At 36.9% G+C, this 24,053-nt stretch overlaps 1 protein-coding gene across 9 annotated transcripts in view; it reads left to right on the top strand.

The window, feature by feature from the left end:
- The window catches only part of EBF1 (EBF transcription factor 1), a 449,651-nt gene extending 426,438 nt beyond the window's left edge, over nt 1–23,213 (top strand). For all 9 annotated transcript variants that reach the window (XM_072630865.1, XM_072630864.1, XM_072630862.1 and 6 more), the window contains 5 exons: nt 5,286–5,351; nt 6,535–6,712; nt 7,334–7,513; nt 10,999–11,193; nt 21,152–23,213. In XM_072630865.1, coding sequence (XP_072486966.1) covers nt 5,286–5,351; nt 6,535–6,712; nt 7,334–7,513; nt 10,999–11,193; nt 21,152–21,183 — 651 coding nt within the window. In that variant the 3' untranslated portion in view covers nt 21,184–23,213. The remainder of the gene's footprint in view (nt 1–5,285; nt 5,352–6,534; nt 6,713–7,333; nt 7,514–10,998; nt 11,194–21,151) is intronic.
- Nucleotides 23,214–24,053: the final 840 nt, after the last annotated feature.

The raw sequence follows: 24,053 nt of genomic DNA, 5'->3' as shown, positions 1-24,053 counted from the left end.
CAGAGGGAAGCAATGTATTAAATAACATTCTGCTACAGGGAGGATTGAAAGGAATGGAAATCCCAAGAGTTCATAGATGGAAAGGATGGCAAGGTCCAGCGGTCCCTAGGTGAAAAGGTACTGCCATGTACTATAGATCATAGAGGTTAGGTTTGGAGGACACTAGGAGGGAATGGCAAGGCAAATGTTTAGTCTTAGTGGACCTCCAGCTTATCCGAAGGTATACAGTTATTGACTATCCAAGCCCTCTGAACAAATCTGGCTCATCTAGTCAGTACTAAACAGTATAATGCAAATTAAATACTTTTATTCTTCTAAATTCTTTGATGCATATTATTCATCTCCCAAAGTTTATTGCAAGAATTTTGAAGAATTTACAATCACAAAGAACTTATTGAGTACCTCTTATGTACTTAGCATCATTCTGATACTGTAGAGGATAAAGAGGAAGATGAGACATGATCTCTGCCTTCAAGGATCTTCCAGTCTAATTGGAAAGAGAAAATTAAAATATGTGAAAAAGCAGTACTTTGTACGAAGAAATATATTATTGCTTGTGATATATTTTCTAACATTGTATGTACAATAGGAACTAACTTAATGAGTTAGAGAAGGTGTCATGCAGGAAGTGGGGCTTGACCTAGACCTGGAAATTTGGATATGTTTGGGATATATGAAGGAAAAAGGGGAAGCTATTCCAGAACTAAGTGGCAGGGGATATAAACAAATGCATTGACAATCCAAGAAAAACAAAATTGTTTGTTGATGATATAAGGAGTCTAATGAATAAAGAGATTTAACATAGAGAAGAGTGGGAGATAAAATTAGATAGGTAAAGTCAAACAATGTTGGAAACTTCTTTTCTATTCTTTACAGCACCTAGGATGGTGCTAAGAAAAGATAAATTACCTTTCAAGATATCCAAGATTAACTTTGATTGTGATGATTATAGTTGATAAATACTTGTTACTACAACAAAAAGTTTAAAACCATTTTTTTCATGCACTTGTAGTAACACAATCATAATGCAGCCATTATAATGGCACCAGTTGTTAAATTGAAATAGAAAAGAATGTTATTCTGGCTTTATCATTGATGTTTCCAGGAACATTATTTGTCCTTGTGTTACACACATACACACACACACACACACACACAATATTCTTGTAGCATCTTACTGAATCACCCATATCACTGTTCACTAAGTCACAAAGCAAAGGAGATAGAGCTAAATTAGTGAGAAGAAACATATAGAGTCTAGAGGACTTTTCATAAAATACATGTTAGAAACACACATTTATAAGGTAATTTACCATTACAAAACACTTTAAATACATCAATGGATCCTTAGCTCCTCCACAAGAAAAGTATTATAAATATTACTCCCATTTTACAAATAAAAAAGTTGAGTCTCAGAGGTTAAGTGATTTACTTAAAGTCATACAACTATTAAACTTGTAGAGATCCTCTGTATGAAGACCCTTTGCTCTTTCCATTATACCATGAAAATTGAAATGAAATTTAAAGACAAAAAAAGAAGTCTCACAGCAGAACAAGCATTGGTTCAGAAATGACAGATTACTTTAGTGTCTAAGGCATTTTTTTGGCCTTTCCATGTATGCACATATATGTGTATGTGTGTATATATACATACACACATATATGTATATGTATGTGTATACACACACACACATATATGGAGAGAGAGAGAGAGAGAGAGAGAGAGAGAGAAGAGAGTGCTTTAGGGCAATCTCTACCTTCATGTTTTGAATTATATTAACAGAAAGTCTTGGTTAATTTTTTAAAAGAGGAAAATATCTTGAAAAGTAAATGCCTACACAAATTAAATATTAGTGTTAGTAAAGTATTCTTTTCAGAAATATTGAAATTGTGCATCAGTATAGAGGGATTTTTATATTATTTCCTCTTAATGTCAAAAAATAAGAGTTTAGGAATAATTTCAGAGACAAAAGATTATGTGAGACATCTAGCTCTTCCCTTCTGGGAAATTCCTTTTCTAACATCTCAGGCTCAATCATTTTCCAATGTGAAATTACAGAGATTTTCAAATTACCATATAAAACTACAAAAAAATTACACTCATGACCATAGTAGAGATAGCATACAGTATCAATTTGATTTTAAAAGACATCCATCTTTTTTATTACCTGTCATTTTTATAATACCTTTTACAAATTTAATCAATACATTTTAACATTCTATATACTTTAAGTGCGATATACAATAAATATTCAAGTTTCATCTTAAACATGCTTTAGCCTTTAAATTGTTAAAACTGCAGTGCCCTTTCAATCTACTTACATAATGTCATAAAATATACATTTCAAGGTAAATGAAGTCAGCTACTTCAATTTAGTCCCTCAAACTGGTAGTAAATGAGAGGTTAACACTATGGTGCCAAACCCATTATTGAGTAAATTTAGCACCTTGGACAGCTCTGTAAAATCTTTATTGCTTTCCTGACCTGCTCGTCATGTTCTGTCTGTGTGTTCAGTGGCTCTCAGCTCTGATTGAAAGGCAATATATTAGATCCCGAACACAAACACGCTCGGGGGCTAGTTCACTGGGAGCGTAATGACATGGAGGTGAGAGCAATTTTCTGGTCATCGCAATCCAAGCACCTTGCAAGGTCCATTGCGCTAACTCATAGAAGGCTTAGGAGCTCCTCTCTCTTTTCTATAAGCTAGAAATAACTAATATCACCAGAATAACTTTGGTGAATCTGATACCAATTTAGACTCTCCCTCAAATCCCAAAGTTAATATTTCAGTGAAAAATATCCTACCTATTTTAAAATATTATTTTAAGGTAGGGCTCTCAGCAAGACATATGTAGGCTCTCTCTGCTTAAGGCTGCTTGCTGGCTTCAGTTGATGCTCTGTTGATGACCTGGTTGTGTAATATGTATTGAATGGGAAATATGTTTTAAGCATCATGAACCAGCTAAAGCTCCTACTGTTAAGAACTTTAAGAAAAACACTTCAATTTTTCATGTTCAATCGATAGAATGGAAGAACTCAAATTTCTTAACACATAATTTTAATTTTTTCTGGTTTTCATAATTAAAAAAACGCACCACCTTTCATCAGTAAAACTGCAACACTAGATAGTGTCTTGTGCCCTGATAATAGGATGCATTTCCTACTGCCTTGCATCTCAGAGCTGTTAGGATGAACTTATCTCTTCCCTAGTTGTGGGTTCAATGTAGATAACTTAAGAGAGAGTTATTGTTTAAGTTACTAGCATGAATTCTATCATAAGAAAGAACCTTTTTATAAGTTCAGGTTGTAATATATATACTGCTGTTATTCATTTAAACCAGAAGGACATAGTTTTTCCAAAGAGTAAAAGGAGAAAAAAATATAAAAATTTCTGAAAGACTAAATACCAGCATAAATATTTATTTGAAAAAATAGATGTCCAGAGAGCTAGAAAAGCCAGATTTGAGCAAATAAACTAAATTCATGCTGTTTTGTTTTAATCTTTCCTAGAAGCCAGATAAAGCAGCAAGGTTTAGGAGAGCTCTGTGAAAGCATCACAGACCACATTTGATATGGGGATAGGGTTTAGTGCATCCATACCCATAGTGAATTATTAACCAGTGTGGTCAAATACCACAACAAAACAACAAAAAAGAAAGACAAATTCTCTGGTAACCTGCCTTTAACATTAAAAAAATGTTTCAGGTGTATTGATTCAAAACCCATTGATTATATAATGCATTTCATTTCATGTGTAAAGAATAACTGAAATGTGTTTGTGAAGAGGGCTAGAGCAGCTTAAGGCAAGCATAAATGTTTATTGAGAACTCCAAACCCCTCCATCTCATTTTTGAATTTAGGACATTATATATGTCATAAGCAGTTACTGCAGTATGACAACTATTTTATCTTATATTATAGAGAATTTAAAATTGGAAAAATGCTAATATGGATCTAAAAGCTTGTCATTTCAAGAGTTTTTCAAGGATTTTTGAAGAGCCTATGGTGACAGCGAAATGAATGCAATTATATCCCTATTTTCTGATCAGAGTCTACGATCTATGACAACTGAGCATCATGGTTCCTTTTCTGTGCAGAATATCTAGTGTGGAAAATATTTAAAGTTGCACTTTTAAAAAACTTTATACAGCCTAAACCCAACACATCTTACTGTAAATTATTTTCAACATTCTTGCTGTGCATTTGTGATTCTTTGCAATGCATATACTTCTCAGTAAATCAGTTTCTTTTTTATTTGTTCTTTATGCATTATAGAATAAATTGACTTGTAGAACCTAATTGCAAAAATGTGTCCAAACCTTCAGAATATTTGGGCAGAGTGTAGATGACAGTGGTGTCTTTGGGTTATTAAACAAACAAACAAAAAAAAACCCAAACAAAACCCAAACCCAATACAACAGTTTCTACCTTGTTGCCAGCATTTTTTCCTTGTAATTTTAAAATTTCTTATGCACTTAAAAACAGAAGATAATATTAAGCTAGGTGTATCAATGGAGTATGGGGATGGCCAACCTGAAGTAAAACAAAACAAAACATTCTGGAGATTTCCATAAGGATGGTTGTAAAAGAATAGCAAAATACTAGTGAAATTTTGATCATTATTAAAAAAAATGTAGGGCCAGTCTTGAAAACTGGTTTAAAGTGAATTGGAGGATTTGGGGGCAAGAGGAATTATGCTTTAAAGACTGTTTAGAAAAGAGGAAGGATCGTATTCCTTTATCATGTGGATTTACTTCTGGGCACTCTTATATCATGGCTCTGACATACAAGAGAGATAAACAAAAGTAGTTTAATGCTACATGTTTCCAGTAGCTGAAGATTGATTGGAAATCTCTTGAAAATGACCTGTCTGATAAGGTCACAGTTCCTGGAATAAGCAATTAAGTGCAAAATAAACACATCTTAGGGATTCATAACATGCACTGAATGGCATCGATTGTAGTAATCTAGTAAATGACCTCAGAATTGTATTCTGCAATAAACGTATGAGTGTTTTATCCTGCAGATGGCAGACAATTGACTGATGTATTTTATCTTGCAGCCCCAATGACGCTCACCTTTTGACTCGATTAAGTGTATATGTGAACAGGGATAAACTCATGATTTAACACCGTTCTGGAGGTCCTTCCCAAAGCAGCTCTGCTCAAGGACTTCCTTGGAAATGAGACTGGGAGAATGCAACTTTATGAAAAGATTAAAGCAAAGTCCCTTCACTATTATCTTTGCTTCACTCAAAGGAATATATCTGTTTTTCTGTTGGCAGGAAGTAATACTCAAACGAGCTGCTGATTTAGTGGAAGCTCTCTATGGTATGCCTCACAATAACCAGGTAAGGATCCTTTGATTTTACATTAAATAGTCTGAGAATATAAAGTTTATTCCACTATTGAGAAAGTGGTGGTGGTGGTGGGAAGAACATGAACAAGTTTAGAGATTGTGTAGTTCATATTACAGTATAAGATGATTCAATTATTCTTCTCTTTTTATAAATCTCTTACTGCCTTTCCTCATTATTTACCTTAGTTTGAAAAAGACTTCTTTGAAAAAAGTAGACAAATATTTTATACAAGTGAATGGAGTTATTTCAATGTGGTTTTATTTCACTCCTGTTTCTAAGGAAAGTTGGGGACCATGGGAAAAGGGGCTAGACCTTTTGTCCTAAAAGGGATAATCGCACTTGACCAGTGTCATCTGTTTATGTTGAGCGTCACTGTTTAGTCTATGGAAGATCCAGTTCTTCCTGACTCTGGAGGGCTGCTAGTTTCTTCCCCATGCCCTTTGAATCAGTGCATAGCACTGCCCCTCGGAAGGATGCAGTAACTTTGGGGCCATTATTGTGTGACTTAGTGCCAACAATACTGAATTTGGTGTCTGAAACCATCACTTCACATTGCTGATATTTATACAATACTTCAAAATTTTCATAGTATTTTATACACATCATCTTATTTCAACCTCACAATGACTTTGGGAGGTAGGTTCTGCAAATATTATCCTGAATAGAAAGATTAAGAAACTCAGGCTCAGAAAAGGGAGGGGACTTGTCTTTGGTTCTATAACTAGTAAGCCTTAGAAGTAGAATTTGAACTCAGGTCTTTCTGCCAAGTATAAACACTATACTTATGCTGCCTCCCTAACAACTGGAAGTCAAGCACCAATAGGCTATAAGTTGCCTAACCTAAATAATGGCTAGCAATTATATTGCATTTCAAAAGTTTACAAAATGTTTTTCATATGTTAACTCAGTTGATCATCACAACCCCCCTGTTAGGCAGGTACTACTATCACTCCTGTTTTACATATGAAAAAATAAAGGCTGAGGAAGGTTAAGTGACTTACCCAGGGTCACATGAGTATCTGAGGCAAGATTTGAATTTAGGTCTTCTACCTCTGAGTCAAGCACTCTATGTGCTATGTTAGTTGTGTTTTCAGAATGTGTTAGTTCCCAACATCTGAAAGATAAATTCTACTATGCTAGGGAAAATAATCTGAACATTTATTTTATTTTTGAGGAAATCATATTGAAGAGGGCAGCTGATATTGCAGAGGCACTGTACAGCGTTCCTCGCAACCACAACCAGCTTCCTGCCCTTGCTAACACTTCTGTTCATGCCGGAATGATGGGAGTCAATTCATTCAGTGGACAACTGGCGGTGAATGTCTCAGAAGCTTCACAAGCTACCAATCAGGGTGAGGAATATCTACTACCTACATCCTGTTTCCCCTGCTTCCTCCCCCCTTCCCTTCTCTGCATTCCTAATTATCCTTTCAAACCACATTTTCTCCATATGACATTCCTAGCTTTTATTTATGTCACGTTATTTTATAACTTAATTTTTTGTTGTTACCACTACTGGTCTGGGACTCTAGATTGGTATGGAAGTGTGAATTTTCTGACAATGCTTTTGACTGTCACATAGAAATATAGGTGACAGATAGCAAAAGAAGCCAAGAATTAAAGTCCCAAGGGCCAAGGGACAGCATCAACTCCTGCCAATGAAAGAGAAACCTGTTAGCTTCAGGGTACAACCCTTAAACTACAATTTATTTCTGTGGCAAACCCATAATTTATAGAACTTGTGTTTCTACTTCCTTCAACCCTAAGTATTTATGATATCCCAAGAATGTGTCTTTTTTCTTGCTTCCCATTTTAATCACAGAGCTAGTGTATGTGAATGTCAGCCCCCTACCCTCTGGGTTGCAGGGGACAAGTGAAAAGGGGAAATAAGAAGAGATCCTCTTTTTCTTATCTCATCCAAAGGTACCAACCACTTCAACCCTTCTCCTATTCTGGATTTTCTCTATTCCCAGGTTTCACTCGAAATTCAAGCAGTGTATCACCACATGGGTATGTGCCTAGCACTACCCCACAACAGACCAACTATAACTCTGTTACCACAAGTATGAATGGATATGGCAATGCCGGAATGTCCAACTTAGGTGGATCCCCAACCTTCCTCAATGGCTCAGCTGCCAACTCTCCCTATGCCAGTAAGTAGTGTTCTGCATTTCTGCACATTTTCATCAACTGGAAATTCATTCTGCAGCTCAATATTTAGCTTTTATTTTAGACCTCAGAAGCTTAGCCTGGGTGCCACTGTCTGCTCTTAAGCCTGATGCGTACACAAGTAAGGTCACCTATGATGTGAACCCTTACTGTCAAGACTCTTCAACAAGCTAAAGTCAAAGTCCCTTCCTTTAAGAACATGCCTTCTCTCAATTTTCACTCTGTCCGTGATTTTTGTTTAAAGTTAGTTTCACTTGGAGAAGATAAGAATTAAATAAAAAGAAATGTGAAATTTTTCTTTGGTACCTTGTACAGTTGAGAATGAAGTTCAACTTCAGTAATTTCTAGATAAATAAATCACCAATCTACAGGACTTTAGATCTGCATATCATCTATATCTTAGATAGAATTGCAGACCTTTAGTCGAAATCTCTCATTTTACAGATGAGGAAACTGAGGTCTAAGTAATTTGCTCCAGGTTGTGCAGTTATTAAGTGAGGAAACTTATACTTGACTCCAAGTACAGTGCCCTAGGTCACAACTTTAAAAACATGCATTTCTAAATAAAATTGCTATGTTTATACAATCTCAAGATCGTTGGGGAGATTTAAGAATACTATGCCAAGTTCATACTGCAAGGAGGATTGTTTTGATGTCAAAAATCTTGCTAAAATACCTTAACTTTGAAGGTGTATGGAAGAAATATGCAGCCAACCGGATCTATTTAGCAATAATGATTTAGGCATGTTTGAGATACTTTTCTTTTTCTTAAATTCAAAAGTGATATATACATATACACACACACATTATCATTTGACAGCCCCCAGTGGACACTTGAGCGTGAATCCAATAGAGGAGTCTTCTTTTTGTTTTTTGTTTTTTTAGATTACAAGACAGAGAGAGATAGTTCTTTGTTGTGTTACCAAAGCACTTTTCTCTACAGCTGAATTCTTAAATTCCTCATCTAGTGCAGTGAGGCTTTATGGGTATAGAACTAGATACTTCCTGGGCACTGAAACTACTGAAGAAACCTATTCCTAGAACTATGTCTATTAAAGAGTTAGTCTGAGGTCAGCCTTCACTGCTCTTACTTTTTATTTTGATCCATCAGAAGGTTGTCCCTGGTGGACCTGTCATTTCACGAACACCTAATCCATTCAATCAGAAAATGTTTCAATCATGACCTGAAAATTAAAAGGTGGCATTCTTAATTAAATCAATAAGCTAATTGTTGTATAGTAGCAATCCAATTTAGGCACTTTGATTGCTCAGCCTTCCTGAGCACTTGCAGACACCAAGTGACTGCAGCCTAAGATTATATCTGTCAGACTGTGAAACTTTGAACATTTCATTTCCATTAATTGATTTCCTCAGTGTTCACAAATATAGTATCAGATTCTCAAATAGGCACTCAGATGGGATGATTTTATCTGCATAAATGCAAATAAAATAATAACAGAAAGCCCAAATGATTTGAGATTTTTCCTCTATAACATTTAATTATTCATTAGCCACTCATGTCGAAAAATTCCAAATGGGATTTAAAAAAATAAATAAATAAGGCAAGACTTTCCACTAGTGAATGTTCTTTCTGGTGTGGTGTCTGATAACCAATAATATTGTAACAAATGGAACTGTTTGACTATATTTCACCCCTCCTTCTTTGAGATTCCCTACCTCTAAACACACATAATGATCACATTTGCCAAAGAGATTAATTGCCTTCTTCAGTGAAACAGCGGGACTTCAAATCTACGTATATTTAAAAATCAAACCTCCAGTACAGGAATTTTGCAATTTAAATGGGGATTATTATTGAGCGCATTTTCACATTTATAAATCCTTGGAGAGGTATAAAAATGCTACCCTCATTAAAAGAAAAATACAGTTTAGAAAATATATCTGTGAAAATTCTGAAGACAGCTCTGTTTTCCTACTGCAGAAGCACCTGATAGCCTCACATTTGGGCTTTGGATATTGTTTAAAATCGATCAGGGTCTGCAAGGGAAGTGTTGAGGGACCAATTCTGCAAAGCCTGTCTCCCCTTTTCAGCTGTAGCACGAGGGTCAGGTGATGCAAAGTGATCAATTCCTACCTGTGTAAACTTGCCAAAGCCTTAGGCTCGGAAACAAATATTAGCCAAATAGCTCATGTACTGCAGGGGACCATCTATGGAGAAAGAGTTTTCTTTTGCAGTTAGCAATAAGTAAGGGAACTTTTTCTGGGATTTGGCTCAGAGGCTTAGAATTTCAAATCGTGCAGCTAAAAGTCAAAATACTAGTACCCATTGGTCCACTAGAGATGGAAGAGAGTGAACATATGGCATATGGAGAAAAGATTGAAGATAGTCTCTCAGCAGGGAGAAAATCAAGTTGTGTGTGGGATGGCAGGATCTCTGGAGAAGATGTGTTTGTTGAAATAAACAAGAGCTAAATCACTAGTGCCAAAAGATTAAAGACCAAGTCTAAAGGAGATCTTGGCTGGTGGAGGATATACATCTGTCCCAACTTTCTCAGGTCTCCTGGTCAGCTAATATTCTCTCCCCCTAGTACTGCCAAAGTTTTCCCATCATTAGTCATCATGCTGATCCTGACTACCAGACAGTACTTAAATATCATGGTATTATGTGTGTACACATGCACATGCCTTTCTGTGTATGTATGTACACACTTATAAGAACGACAGGGTGGTATAATGAATACAGAGCTGACCTCAAAGCCAGAAAGGCTTGGATTACAGTCCCACCTCTGACATCTACTGGCTGAGTGACCCAGGGCAAGTCAGTGAACATCTTAAGGTTCTGGACAATGCAGACTATGCATAATAGTGGTGACCGGCTACATTGGAAGAAGGAATTTCCTCTTCTGGTTGTGCGTAGTTCCTTGTACCAATGAAAACTCAGGTCCAGTCACTATTCTATTCATGTGTGTGTGTGTTTATACACACTTACATATGTGTATACATGTGTGTGCACAGATATATACTCATATATCTATTTCCATGCATGTGTATATGTGTATTCATATATAATACACAAATATATGCACATAGATATTATATATGGAAACACATACACACATAGGTGATATTTCTTATAAATCAACAAATATGTTGAATATTTGTTATACATAATGCTCTACTAGTACTATAAGGCATACAAAAAAACTTAATGAAATACCAGCTTCCACTTCTTGAATCTGGTGTATAAGCAGGTACTTGATAAATATTTCTTAACTGTTAAGAATTCATAGCCCCTACTGTCAAAGAGTTGCCATCAACTTGGGAAGGCTGGGCTATGTATATCTTGTCAGATTAGGCAAAGAGGGAAAGGGGGCCTTAGATGGTGGTGGTGGTGTGTGTGTGGGGTGGTATCATGGGAAGAATTCAGAGCTGAATCATGAGCATTACTAAAGCTGTTCTAAGGACTTCAAAATTCCCAATAAAGAAGGTTTTTTTCCCCATTTTTTAGTCGTGCCATCAAGTCCGACCATGGCCTCCTCCACAAGCCTCCCCTCCAACTGTAGCAGTTCCTCTGGGATCTTCTCTTTCTCACCAGCCAACATGGTCTCAGCAGTGAAACAGAAGAGTGCTTTTGCTCCAGTTGTGAGACCACAGACTTCCCCACCTCCCACCTGCACCAGCACCAATGGGAACAGCCTGCAAGGTAACTGGGGTCCACAGTGGGGTTAGCCCTACCCTCTTAACCTTAGAGGCACTGAGCTTACAGGCCCTGGACCCACTCTTTAATTGTTGCCAAAGTGACCCATCCCCTGTCTCACCCTCTCTTCCCTTCTCGGTTCCTTTAAGCATTAACCACCTTTACTGTGCCCTTACCCCACCCCTCTAGTGCTGCTGGAATAGCAGCCTCATCTGCGTCTAACTCCATTAATTCTGCTAAAGGGAGATGCCATTTGTAAGTTCAGATTCAAGTATTTTGTTCAAAAGTACTATTTCCTTTACTAATGCCATCCTTTTTCTTTTCTCCTCTCTTATTCCCTGTTGTCGTCATTATCAGACCAGTCTTTTGTGGACTCTAGCAAGTACTCCACTGCAGGGTCTCTCCAGGGACTGGCCTTCTCCTGAAGTACGTCACTCAATCTTCCCTTCCTTTTGCTTTGTCACAATGTATGTGTGCAGAATCCTCCTCACTCGGGAGCAGACTGCTGTTAGAGAAGAACACAGGTCTCTTGGCTCTAGGTGTTCTTGGTTTATCATGAATGCTGGTGTTATTGTGGTCAAGTTTAGACTCTGATTTTGGTTGCACTTGACCATTTTCATAGAAAGTCCACCACTTGTGACAACCATCTGAGCCACCCAATTCTATTCTGGTTCTAACCTGTCACAGAAAGTTAAGGTGAAACTTGCGATGGGAGTAAAGAGACTTCTAGGGGTCAATGTGTCCATTTCATTCTTTTCATTTGTCCCCCACTGCCTGCCTTGTAGTTCCCAGACTACTCAAAGGAAAACCTGCATATGTTTTGAGGTGACCTCAAACTGGGATTTGAAAGTGGGACCAAGCTAACCACTTCTGCCCTAAGTCAGGTTCCTTATGGGAGATTCCTCTGAAACTCACTTCTTATATATACTAGGGTTAGCAACACTTGTCTTATCAGTGGTAGTAGAGAAAATGTTCTGAACATTTCAAAGTGCTATCAGGGGTGGGAAATCTGTGACCTTGAGGCCACATGTCGCCCTCCAGGTCCTCAAGTGTGACCCTTTGACTGAGTCCAAGTTTTACAGAACAAATCCTTTTATTAAGGAGATTTGTTCAGTGAAGTTTGGATTCAGTCAAAGAGCCACACCTGAGGAACTAGAGGGCCATATGTGGCCTCGAGGCCACAGGTTTCCCACCCCTGTCAGCTAGATGACAGAAATGTAATACTTTTTTGATCAATCAATAAGCACTTATTAAGTACCTATGATGTGTTAGGCACTTGATGCTCTAGTAAATCTGTGGTTCATTAATGTGATCAATTATTATATAATGAGAATATATTAATTTTAGAATAATTGATTCTCAGCAGCAAGCTTTAACTTGATTTGTTGAAAAAAAAAAAAAAACAACAGGTGGGAGTGAGTGCAACCCTTCTGTGATTTATCAACTGGATTTTACTCCAGGAGTAAGATCTGATCTAAAAGCTATAACTTGTGCCACCTTTGTAGCAATAGCATCCCACATTCATCCGATGTAGAGGTTTTCTTCTTTTTTTGCATGTATTATGGACCCCTTTGAGAGTCAGTTCAGAATAACATTTTTTAATGCATAAAATAAAATACATAAGATTACAAAGGAAACAATTTCTATTGAAATATATTCTAAAATATATACATATATACATTTATACATATGAATATATGTATGTATATATATTTATACACACATATACATATCTATCTATCTATGCATATGTAACAGTTCATGGATCCCAAGAACCCCTGATCTTTTGTTTTACCATTCACAAAACACTTTTATCACAATCCTGTGAAGCAGTAGTACAAAAAATCATTATTATACCCATCCTATAGATGAAGAAACAGTGTCTCAAAGAAGGTCAATGACTTGGCCAATGTTCTGGGGTTAGCCAGTTTGGAGAGGAGCACATCTCTCTTCATTCTTTCCCTACTACCCTACACTGCCTTTTGCCAAACATCAGGTTGAAGTCATTCCTGACTACCATTCATTGCTCAGGCCACCCTACTGGTCAGGGTCTTCCTGATTCATTTCAACTAGTTGATTTTCCTAAAGGGGTGGAAAAAAACTCACTCTGAAGTGATGTTTTAGACAGTATTATTCATGATATAAAATGCATACATCTACAGGGGAGAATGAATCCATTCATAAAAGTCTGACTCTGATTTAACTGATCACTAAAAATAACTCAACATTGTACTTAGTGTACTTTCAAACTGGCAGACCAGGGGAGTATAATCCTTAAACTAAAGTCAGTTGTGAAGAGTTTGAATAATAATATAATATATGGAAAGCACAAATCTACCACAGGAAGTGGAAATCTACCATTCTTGAGCTATCAATCACAGGCCTTGTTAAAAACTTATCTGATGTCAGAAACAAAATATAACAAGGTTTTTAATCAACAGCTAAGTGGTGGTGCATGAAGAAAAGTAAAACATAACACTACCTTTCAGAACTAAGAAGTCCAACTTGCTGTAGTGTTTGTTGGCCATGGTTCCAGCTGAGCTGGATTCAAGCAGGAGTGGGGGGACAGTGAATCAGTTTTCAGGCCAGAGCATCAAGCCCAAGGGGCAGCAAGAAAAGTGATTACAAGTTTTAAAAAAAATTGGACTAGACTTTGACATTAGAACTGAATGGATCTCTGGAATTCACAACCAGGATTATTGTTGAGAAAGCATTGGTAAAATGGCTGAAAAAAAGATTTACACAGATTGGCTGACCCTATGGCCAACCCAGTTTTGACAGGCCCAGAAAACATCCTGATCTTTTCTTTCACTTTTTATTTAATCATATTTTTTATAATAATAATAGAAAATGGCTGTGCTATTTGCAAATTGTAGTATCTCCAAATTAGAAGGAACCCTTCAGAGTCAATCCATTCCAACCTTTTCTAGAACTTTCCAAACCAGAGATCATTTAGTTTTTATTTGAGGGAACTCACTTCCTGTATCAGTCCATTCTACTTTGGGATAGCCCTAATTATTACAAAGATTTTTTTTCTTCCTTTATGTCAAGCCAGAAAAATGATTCTGTGTTTCTGCTCATTCCTCATAGTTCCATAAACAACTTTAAGCCAACAAGTCTAATCCTTTTTTCAAAAACAGCCCTTCAAATATTGGAAGACAGCTATCATGCTCCCCCTTCACCAAGTTTTCTGTTGGTTAAACATCCCTAAGTCCTTCAGCAGATCTCAATATATCATGATTTTGAAACTCTTTACCATGCTGGGTTCATATTCATTTGAATTCTCTTCAGTTGATCAATTTCATTCCTCTGGTTTGACCCATGAATCTCAACTGGATATTCCATATATGGCCTGACTCATTCTGGACACCAAATCTCTCAGTACAACCTATGATTGCAATAATGTCTTTGGCTGTCAAGTCACAAATCTTGAGCTTGCAGTCCAACAACGCCGCCCGCCCCCCTGATACATTTTTTCAGGTGAACTGTTATTTAGTCATATCTTTAGGTGATTTTTGAACTTGAATTCAAGAATTTATATTTATTCACATCAAACATCTCATTGGATCTTAATCATTGTATCAGTCTTTCAAGAATGTTTTTCATTCAGCTTCTGTCCCGGAGCATGTGAGCTATTCCTACTCGCTTTGGATCTTTTTCAAATTTAATAAGCATACCTCCTCTAGGCTTTCATTTAGGTCACTGATGAAAATGGGAAACAGAACAGGAAAAGGCACAGATCACTACAATGATCCACTAGAGATTTCTTTCCTTGTTGACCACTCTTTGGCGTCTGGTCAACCACTTCCAATTTTTACCTAACTATATTATTTCTAATAAACCTCTCTTCATCCTGACCTCAAGAGTAGCACCAGAAACTTTTTCAAATGCCTTACTAAAATCTCAGTAAATCATATTTACAGCATATCTAACAGTCTAGTCAACTTGTCATTCATGTTTACTATATTGGTCTGAATAGAGAGAACGTTTCTTACCAAATCTGACTTGTATAAAGTGTGAATACGTTGCCTTTTAGGTTAAATTGGTTTTGTTTTCTTATATTTTTCTCTGAAATGCATTTCTTTTTTAGAGGTTTAGTCTATATGTAAAGAAATTCTTTTTTCAAACCAATGTGATCCTTAACCACCCTAAAACACTTTGTGAGCTTAATCCCAGTTACTGTGTATTCTTCAAAACCATATAGTGGCATTTAAAAAAAATTCAAACTTTTCATAAATTGATACTTTCTCAGTCCAAATTATTGTAGTTTTATTCTCTTTCAGAAAATTTTCTCTACTTTAGGATATTTTAGTCTCATCTCTCAACATCAGAGAGGGAAAAGATGCCCAGAGATTTTATTACTGATGGTGTTCATTTAGATAATGTCATTCCTAAATCTTGACTGTGAGCTTTCTTGGGTGGTTTGCCTTCCCAGGTGAAAGTCTCATATAAGTCTCATAACTTATAATTCTATTTTGCCATGGGATGTTGTCTTCTTTCTTCTTGGCTGAAGATATTGGTCTTACGCCCATTCACAAGGCATAATGTTACACTTGGACACTCTGAATTTAATGTTTTTGTGGGGTCTTGAAGATCCTAAGTCCTGTTACAAGAAGGCTGTCATGATAGAATCAGAAAACAGCTTTCCATAGTGTGATCTTCATCACGTCAGCAAAAGTAGCATATATAATTTGGAAAAAAAAAAGGCAGGACAATTCAAAGCAAATTTTGTGAAGGTTATTCCTCTCCATTTTCCATTTTGCCTAACCCTACCTCTTCATCCACAGAAAATTGGGTAAGCAAATAACAAGCTTTGTGCCTTTCTTTTTTCTTTTTGCTTGATTCTTATATACATGGTGGTATCTGGGAAGAAAACATTCTGTCATTTCCCCTTTCCCCACAAATCTCAAATCTTTCCACTTTGACACCATTCTTATCAAATGACCACAGCAATCGTTAAATTAAACTTTACGGATTTCAAACCAAAGTGCTAATACCACTATCATCTCTCTACGATATCTGTCCCTTTGTCTCCACTCACATGTACGTCAGCCTAGGTCAGGGTCTTATCACCTCTTATCTGGGCTCTTGCAGTGGTCATCCTGCTTCTTTGCCTTTCCCCACTGTAATCCATTCTCCAAACAACTGCCAAAATAATCATTCTCATGGTAAACTCTGACAATGTCATGCTTCTGTTTAAGAATCTTACATAGCAAAGTATTGCCTCTAAGACAAGGGTGGGGAACCACATGTGGTCTTCTAGGTCCTTGGTAAATCCATGTTTTACAGAACAAATCCTTTTATTAAGAGGATTTGTTATGTGAAGTTTGGATTCAGCCAAAGGGCCATACTTGAGGACCACATACAGTTTTGAGGCCTCAGATTCTCCACCACTGGGCTAGGATATAATACAAATATTTCCGACTGGCAGTTAAAGCTCTTGGAAATCTGGCACCAGCCTTACTTTGAATGAATGAATAAAGCAAGCATTTATTAAATACTTACTCTACCCTAAGCATTATGTTAGAGATGCATACAAAAGCTAAACAGTTTCTGGCCTCTAGGAGCTAGGGTCTTAATAAAAGGAAGCAATGTACGTAGGGGAATGGTTGTATGGGGGGAATGTTTTGATTTAGCAAGCCACAGAGGTGGTGGGTAGAGTCATTGGGGAATCTATTGATCCATCCTTTCTCGTAGCAATGACTATGAATTTTATTGTTGTTACCAGAGGAAGAATGCTAACTGTGGTGGAGTGTGAAGCCTGACTTGGGGTGTGGCTGAATAGGATGGGGACATAGGAGTTTGGACTCTTAAACTCACCAGTTGAAGTAGGGAGGGTGGGTAGGTGAAGGGGTAATTCCAAAGCTAAATAGAGTAAGTCCTCAATGGAATGACCTTTGGAGACAGAGTGGTCCAGAAAGTTGTAGTATTTGGTAGCAAAGCCAGCAGGGCAGATCACAAGAAGATGATCAGAGTAGAATGTAAAATAGAGCAGGGGTCACAAGAACTTGAAGCTCATGCCTCCACCAAATTTATCCCATCTTCATTTCTCCTAAATGACTTGCTACTCTCTGAATTTGACCATCAACCTCCTGTGTCCATATATCTTTGCACAGTCTCTCCTTCATGCTTCTCTCACATCTTTATCTTGGAATAGAAGATGTCCTTCTAAGTTCAACCTACATTCTACCACCTTTTCTGATCCCCTTGTTATCAGGATTCACTTTTCTCAAACTGTGTCATATTTATTTATCTGTTTGCATGTTATGTCTTCCAGTAACATGTAAGTCCTTTCTTTTTTACACATTATAGCATTTAAATTACACTGTTGTTTGACTATGCATTCAGTTTTAATAAATTTTATTTGACTTTTTTTGTTACTATTGCTAGCATGGAAAATGTTTACACCTTTATCCATTAGGTTTTAATGCAGCTATTTCTCAAAGACTAGCTGACTGGCAACATATATATAAAGAATGTGATTCTTTTCTTTTTTAACATGTTAAGTTCTTGAGGGCAAAACCTTTTTCACTTTTGTCTTTGTATTTCCAGTGGTTGTCATAGTGCTGTACATGGAGTCAGCACTTTATAAGTGCTTGTTAATTGAATTGAGTTCTTCCTGGAGAAAGTTCCCGTGTGTGGGGAGATAATAGGATCAGAGATCTAGATTAGGAAGGGATCAAGGGCATCTAGTCCAACTCCTCATTTTTTAGATGAGGAAAATGAGACCCAAAGATGTTGAGACTTGCCTAAGGTCACACGGTAAGTAGCATTCAGGATTTGAACCTAGGCCCTCTGACTCCAATCCAGCATGCCTTCCGTTGCTACATTTTTGAGATGGTAGCACCATTGGATTTGGTGTCCTCATGTAAGCCTTTATGTACTGAGTATCAATAAATTAAAGTGATGGAAACATTGTTGAATGTTTTAATTATGTGCTTCTAACCCCATCGCAGTCCATATTAAGTTATAATGTTGTGGCAGACATAAAAGAATATATGATTGCAAATATATCCATGGAGCCTCACTAATTTGTTAGCTATATATCACCTTTGATGTCTTTTTGATGCCTTTTTGTCCTTTTGTAGAAAAATGAATTTATATTTAATATATATATATTTAATATTGGGTCCAAGGCAGACTAACTTGATACTTGATTCTACTTTGTAAAGACAAGTTTCGGTTAACTTCATTTTCTATACTGTGTAGATAAAACTCAATTGGAGCTTTGTCTAATAAAATGAGGGAGTGGGATTAGATAATCAATTGCTAACATCCCTGGAGACCCTGATTTTGTTAGCAGAGACATTTAAAACATATAACTCAGACCCCAAAACCTACTTTGGGACTTGGAAAACATGGTTATCTAACATGATCTTTCTCTTTTTTTGGCATAAATTATTTGTTTTGGCTATTTCCGTCTACCACATTAGTTAGATATTTGTCAAATCCCTGCTTGATCTGTACTGGGTTGATGTAGTGAGATTCAGCTATGTAGACGCATGTATGTAGACCCTGGGACCTCATTTTAACACTAAACTTTCTAGAGTAGACTTTCAATGCAAAGAAAATCTATATGAGAAGATGTTGGCCTTCAATCTAACCTTAGACTCGCTTCACAAAAGAAGTTATGCATAAACCCATTTCAATGGTGAGGATAGGGAATAAATTTCAAAAATACCATGTAGTGTGCATGGTGTATATAGTATATATATGGGTTAAAGATCCTCTGAGCAAAGTACATAGCACAGTTAGATGTGACATTAGAAACTTCCATTTATTTTGGGGAACTGCAATCCTTTTCACCAGACTTTATAAAAGTTGAATTCTCAGATTCAATCAAATCTAAGACCCTCTTGAATCTTGGGGGGTCTGAGTTTCAAACTGGACTCAAACCTTTGGGGGTTTAAGTTGGTCTGCTCTTGGCAAGAGACAACTTCCTGTTTCTAAGAAAAAAGGCTTAGGAAGGCTTATGAAAAAGACTCTAGGAGTTGTTGGATTGCAAACAGTTCTTGCAAAACAACATTTGGATGATTTACGTGTAAATGAATCAGAAACATGTGGATTCAATTTCCCTGAAAATACAGATGGGTTTAAAAATTAACGGAAAAAGTGTTTGACAAAATAATTTTTTTTTACTTTAAAATGTCTTGGGGGTGGGGAAGAAAAGCTTGAGAGCCTGAACCTGGCTAAGCTATGCTCACCCCCAATTTTACTTGAGCTATTAAAAAAAAAAAAATCAGTGATATCACACTTTGGCCAGGTGGGCTAGGAGATGGAGAGGATAGCTTCCTGGGAACAATCCATTCCTTTAAATGTGAAATTCTCAAATAAAATTGAAGCAAAGACTCTTTCTTTTTAGTTGTCCCCTAGCCCACTGCCCCAGAAATTCCTTTACTGTGCCTCCTTTCATGGGTCAACTATGTCAACAACTGCCTATCATTTCCATTTCTGACCAGCTGGAATCTCCCCCATCAAAGCTTATTCAGAAGTGGCTAATTTAATTCAATTCTAAGGGGGAAATGATTTAAATATATGCTATATTTCTTTCTGAAAGAAAAAGTGTTGCACAGTGGATTGTTGTAATCTGGCCTTGGAACAAGGAAGATCTGGATTCAAGTTGTCCCTTTAATATATTTCTACTGACTGTGTAACCTAGGCAAGTCACTTAACTTCTCAGTGCTCTAGGCCCTTCTCTACATGCATCTGCAGAGAAGGTACCAACCTACATTGGTCAAAAGTGTTGCCTGTTCACAGAATGCCCCATACAAGGAAACTAATACCCATCCCTAGATTTCTTTTAAATACAAGATCCATGTGCTTGTGATTAGTTGCTTGATTGAATCAGCTCTCCCCACCCTCAGTCCCATCCCAGTAGTAACTCCTTACATTTGTGTAGCTCTTAACAGATTTTCCAAGTTCTTTCACATGTATTATCTCATATGACTATTATAGAACCCTGAGAAATAGGTAGGACTGTATTTTCTCCATTCGACAGATCTGGACAAGTTGATCAAGCTTGCCTCTGTCTTCCTACCTTCCAGAATCTCCTCTTAAATCTCTGGACTGTCTAGTCTTTATAGGATCTTAGCACTAAAGACATCATTCAATCCAAAATGCCATTTTATAGATGAGGAAACTGAGGCCCAGAGAAATTCGGTAACATGCTAAAGGTCACATTAGCTGAGACTAAAACTCAGGTCTCTTAATTCCTAGTTCATGGAATCTTCCAGTATCCTTCTAGGCTTTACCTTCTCTCCACTTGGTTCTGTGTTTTCCAGGAGTCAAGTTAGGCTCCAGACACTCAGTTTGAACACTGCCTCAATGTGGAAGAAATCCTATTTTTTGGGAGGCCCATAAAAACTGGCCTTTTCCTCCTCTCTTTTTCTTTCCTTCACAGACAGAAAAAAAAAAAATTTATCCACAGCGCATAATACAGACTGAAGCTAGGGATCTCTCTCTCTTCCCAGACATGGGCACGGAAATGGACTAACCAAAGAATTGTTTACAGCCAGATACCCCTAGTGTTTGTGTCTGCAGAATGCAAAACACCATAGCTTTCTGTGTAAACTGCTGGCAGATGGGATTAAGTTTGGCCATCCTTGTGGGGGTAGGAGGAGCAGAGAGAAAAAGAGTAACTAACTTAATGAAAATTCTCCCTATATTTTGCAGAGTTTTAGGTCTCAACTTTCCCAGTGGCATTCAAACTATGTAACTTTCCAGCTATGTTTTAAAATTGAAATCAGATTTGGAGAAGTGTTTAGTTATTTTGTTACACACACACACACACATATATTTTATATATATGTGTGTTGATAAAAAAAAAATACAATCCCTGTTTTATAACAAAATCAAATTACAGAACAGATGAGCACATTCAATCCCACATTGTGTTTTTCTCCTCCCAGTGAAAAATCTGCATTCAAAAACATTGACTCCTTTCTCCCCCCTTTTCTTTCAACAGCTATATCTGGCATGATTGTCCCTCCCATGTGAAAGAATTGCCTTGAAGAATTTTATTAATGAAGAGGTTGGATCCTGCTACAGAGAGAAATCTGATACAAGTCCCAGAGTGGAACTTTTAACTCAGGCCTTTTTGAGAGGAATCACAATAACTGCAGATTTTTAAACAAACAAAATCACCGACCTTGCAAATACTGAAATTGGAAGGAATCTGCAAGTGCAGGGTGTTGGTTAAAGTTGTACATCCCAAGTATTTGGGAGATATATTTATTCTGTGTTGATAAAAAAAAAAAAAATCCACTTTTTTTTTTTAAAGCTTAACTCAACAATCATTTGTCTTTTATAAACCGTAAAGTTATATATGAGGGACACTATAAATAAGACTCCATGGTTTAATTTATGATGTTTTTAAAGCTGTGTAAAGGAAGAAAGAAGCGGTGACATTTACAAAAAAAGTAAAAAAAAAAAAAAAAAAAAAGCTTGTATGGGACAGAATAGGAATGCCAGTTAGAGTTTTCTAGAAGACTAAGGGTCGGCTCTTACGCCTTAAATGCATATCAAGTGGTAGTTTGCTCATACAGTGCGTTTTCAGTATCTAACTTAACCTGTCACCCCATAGGAGTACACATTTATTGATCTCGTTTTGTATTATTGTCTTAAGTAATCATGTAAATAAATGCAACCTGGAAAGTTAAGCGATTTAAATGATCACATCTTTCTCTTCCACTCCAAAAATTCAGTGCCTCTAGATAGATTGCTGAAACTGCATATTGAAACCTGCTGCCATTCTCTTTTGCTAATGTATCTGAATCTTCTGAAGTCAGTGGCCTCTAGAGAGTTTGGTGTAATAGTCTGTATTCATGTCAAAATCTCCTTTGAGACTTCATGGAACAGGGTCCAGGCATAAGACTCTAGACAACACACTCCCGTGTTTCCAAGCCAAAATCTATCCTCTATCCCTCTATTTAAAAGGAAAAAATAAAGTACTGCAATTGACTCTCCTTATAGGCTGACTTCGTATCATTGAAAGAAACTGACAAAAGGTGCAACGCAGGGATTTCACTCATGCCCCACTCAGATAGCTCCTGTATCAGTCGACCCTTACTGTTTGTAACATAATAGATTAAGCAACAGGTTAAGTGCTTTGGAATAAATAGTAAATGGAAAGGGGAAACTGGGAGGGGGGCGGGAGGGGGAATGATCAAAGGCTGAAACCTCCAAACCATCGCTTTTTGTTCTACAGGAATTTTGCTATCATCATCTGGGAAGTGTTCTTAAAAATTAAGAGTCAAAGATGCAGCAAAGTTCTGAGGATGCATTTACCTGATACTTTTCTTTGCTGTTGTGTTTTTGTATGTAGTTATAAATACTGTAGATTTTTTGTGATTTTTTGCCAAAGTTGTTGTTCTATTTATACATTTTAATGTCTTAAGACAGTTTTTCAATATCACAAAAGATTTTACTGCATATTTTGCAAAGAGAGCTCACTACCTTTAGCTTGCACATACTTGCAAAATTAATTAAAAAAAGCTTTTTTTTTTTTTTTTGGTTTTAAAGGGGATTTTGTAAAATATCCATATAAATAATGTATTTATCTTTGGAATTTGTACATTGCTTTTTCCCTTTCCCCTCCCTGCCCCTCTGTTTATTTTATTGTGTATGTTTGCTATGTGAAAAGTGCTGATTTGTTTGGTCACCTACAGTCGTATTAGCTGTTTCAATGCGATTTTTGAACACTCCATTTATAGTTATTTTTAGTATTGTTTTAAACCTTGCTTCCATTTTTTTATTTCAACCCAAAAGCCATTGTCTATTTTTGTATTATTTGTAAGTTAAGAAGTTTTTTTCCAATATATGGCAAAAAGTAGCATATTATTCTTGTAGCATTTAGTTCTGTAGATTTAAGAAAATGTATCCTTTGCTTTGGAAGCTTACAAAAAAAACCCTAATGCTGTTTTACTCTATTAATATGCATGGAATCTCTCCCCTTTGGAGTGACGCATTTTGTGCATTAAATTTGGGGAGAAACTTCATAGAAATCAATGAAAATACTTTCTTTCTTATGTCTGCTTGTATATTTCCTCTGTCTTTCACATAAATATAAACCAGCAGATTGGATGCCTTAACAATGCAAATCATATTCATTTCACTTGTACATTGTACTGTGCACCAGAACTGTCAATCATCACTAACATTCTAAGAAAAAAAAGAATTGAAAAGCACAAAAGAACTGTTTTGTTACCTTAAGACAATGTAACTTTTTACAAGAAATCATTTACAACAATGCTGCAACTGTGCATGCCCCCTGTATGGATTTTGCAATGGTTTCCACTAGACTGTCAGAGTGCGATTTTTATGGGGTTCGGGGGAGGGGAGGGAATCCAGGGTGGGGAAGGAGGGGAAGAAGGCAGTTTTTTTTTTCATGGTGAGAAAGAAAAATAAAATTTTTAAAAAGAACTGGAAAATGTAAGCGACATTGCCGCTTAGCTTCTCGGTACTCAGAAAGGTTGTCCTAATTCGCTTGGTAAGCGCTGGCCTGGAGATGTACATGATTTAAAGCCATATTTTGTCTGATGAGCCCCTGAGCTGTTTGTGAACCCTCACTCAGCCTAGGGGGGCAGCCCCCTTCGGACAGCAACGACAGACTGCGCCCATCTGTCAGCCATGTGCAGTATGCTTAGACCTTGTCTTCAAAAATCCAAAGAGCCTGTAAGATGTGTACACTTAGGGTTTTGTTGCCGCTGCTTATAGGGTTTGGATGATGGGAAGTTCAGGCCCTTTGCCCTGCTTCCAACCACACAAAACTCCTTTTACAAGGTAAAAGATTCCCCTTAAATACAGAATATGGCTTTAAGTGGAAAATAAAGAAAAGACAATTCTAATTTCAGTTTGGTAAAAAAGAA

Source organism: Notamacropus eugenii, chromosome 1 (genome assembly GCF_028372415.1).
Source record: "Notamacropus eugenii isolate mMacEug1 chromosome 1, mMacEug1.pri_v2, whole genome shotgun sequence".
NCBI classification, from domain to species: Eukaryota; Metazoa; Chordata; class Mammalia; order Diprotodontia; family Macropodidae; genus Notamacropus; species Notamacropus eugenii.
This window is presented reverse-complemented; position numbering and strand designations above follow the sequence as displayed.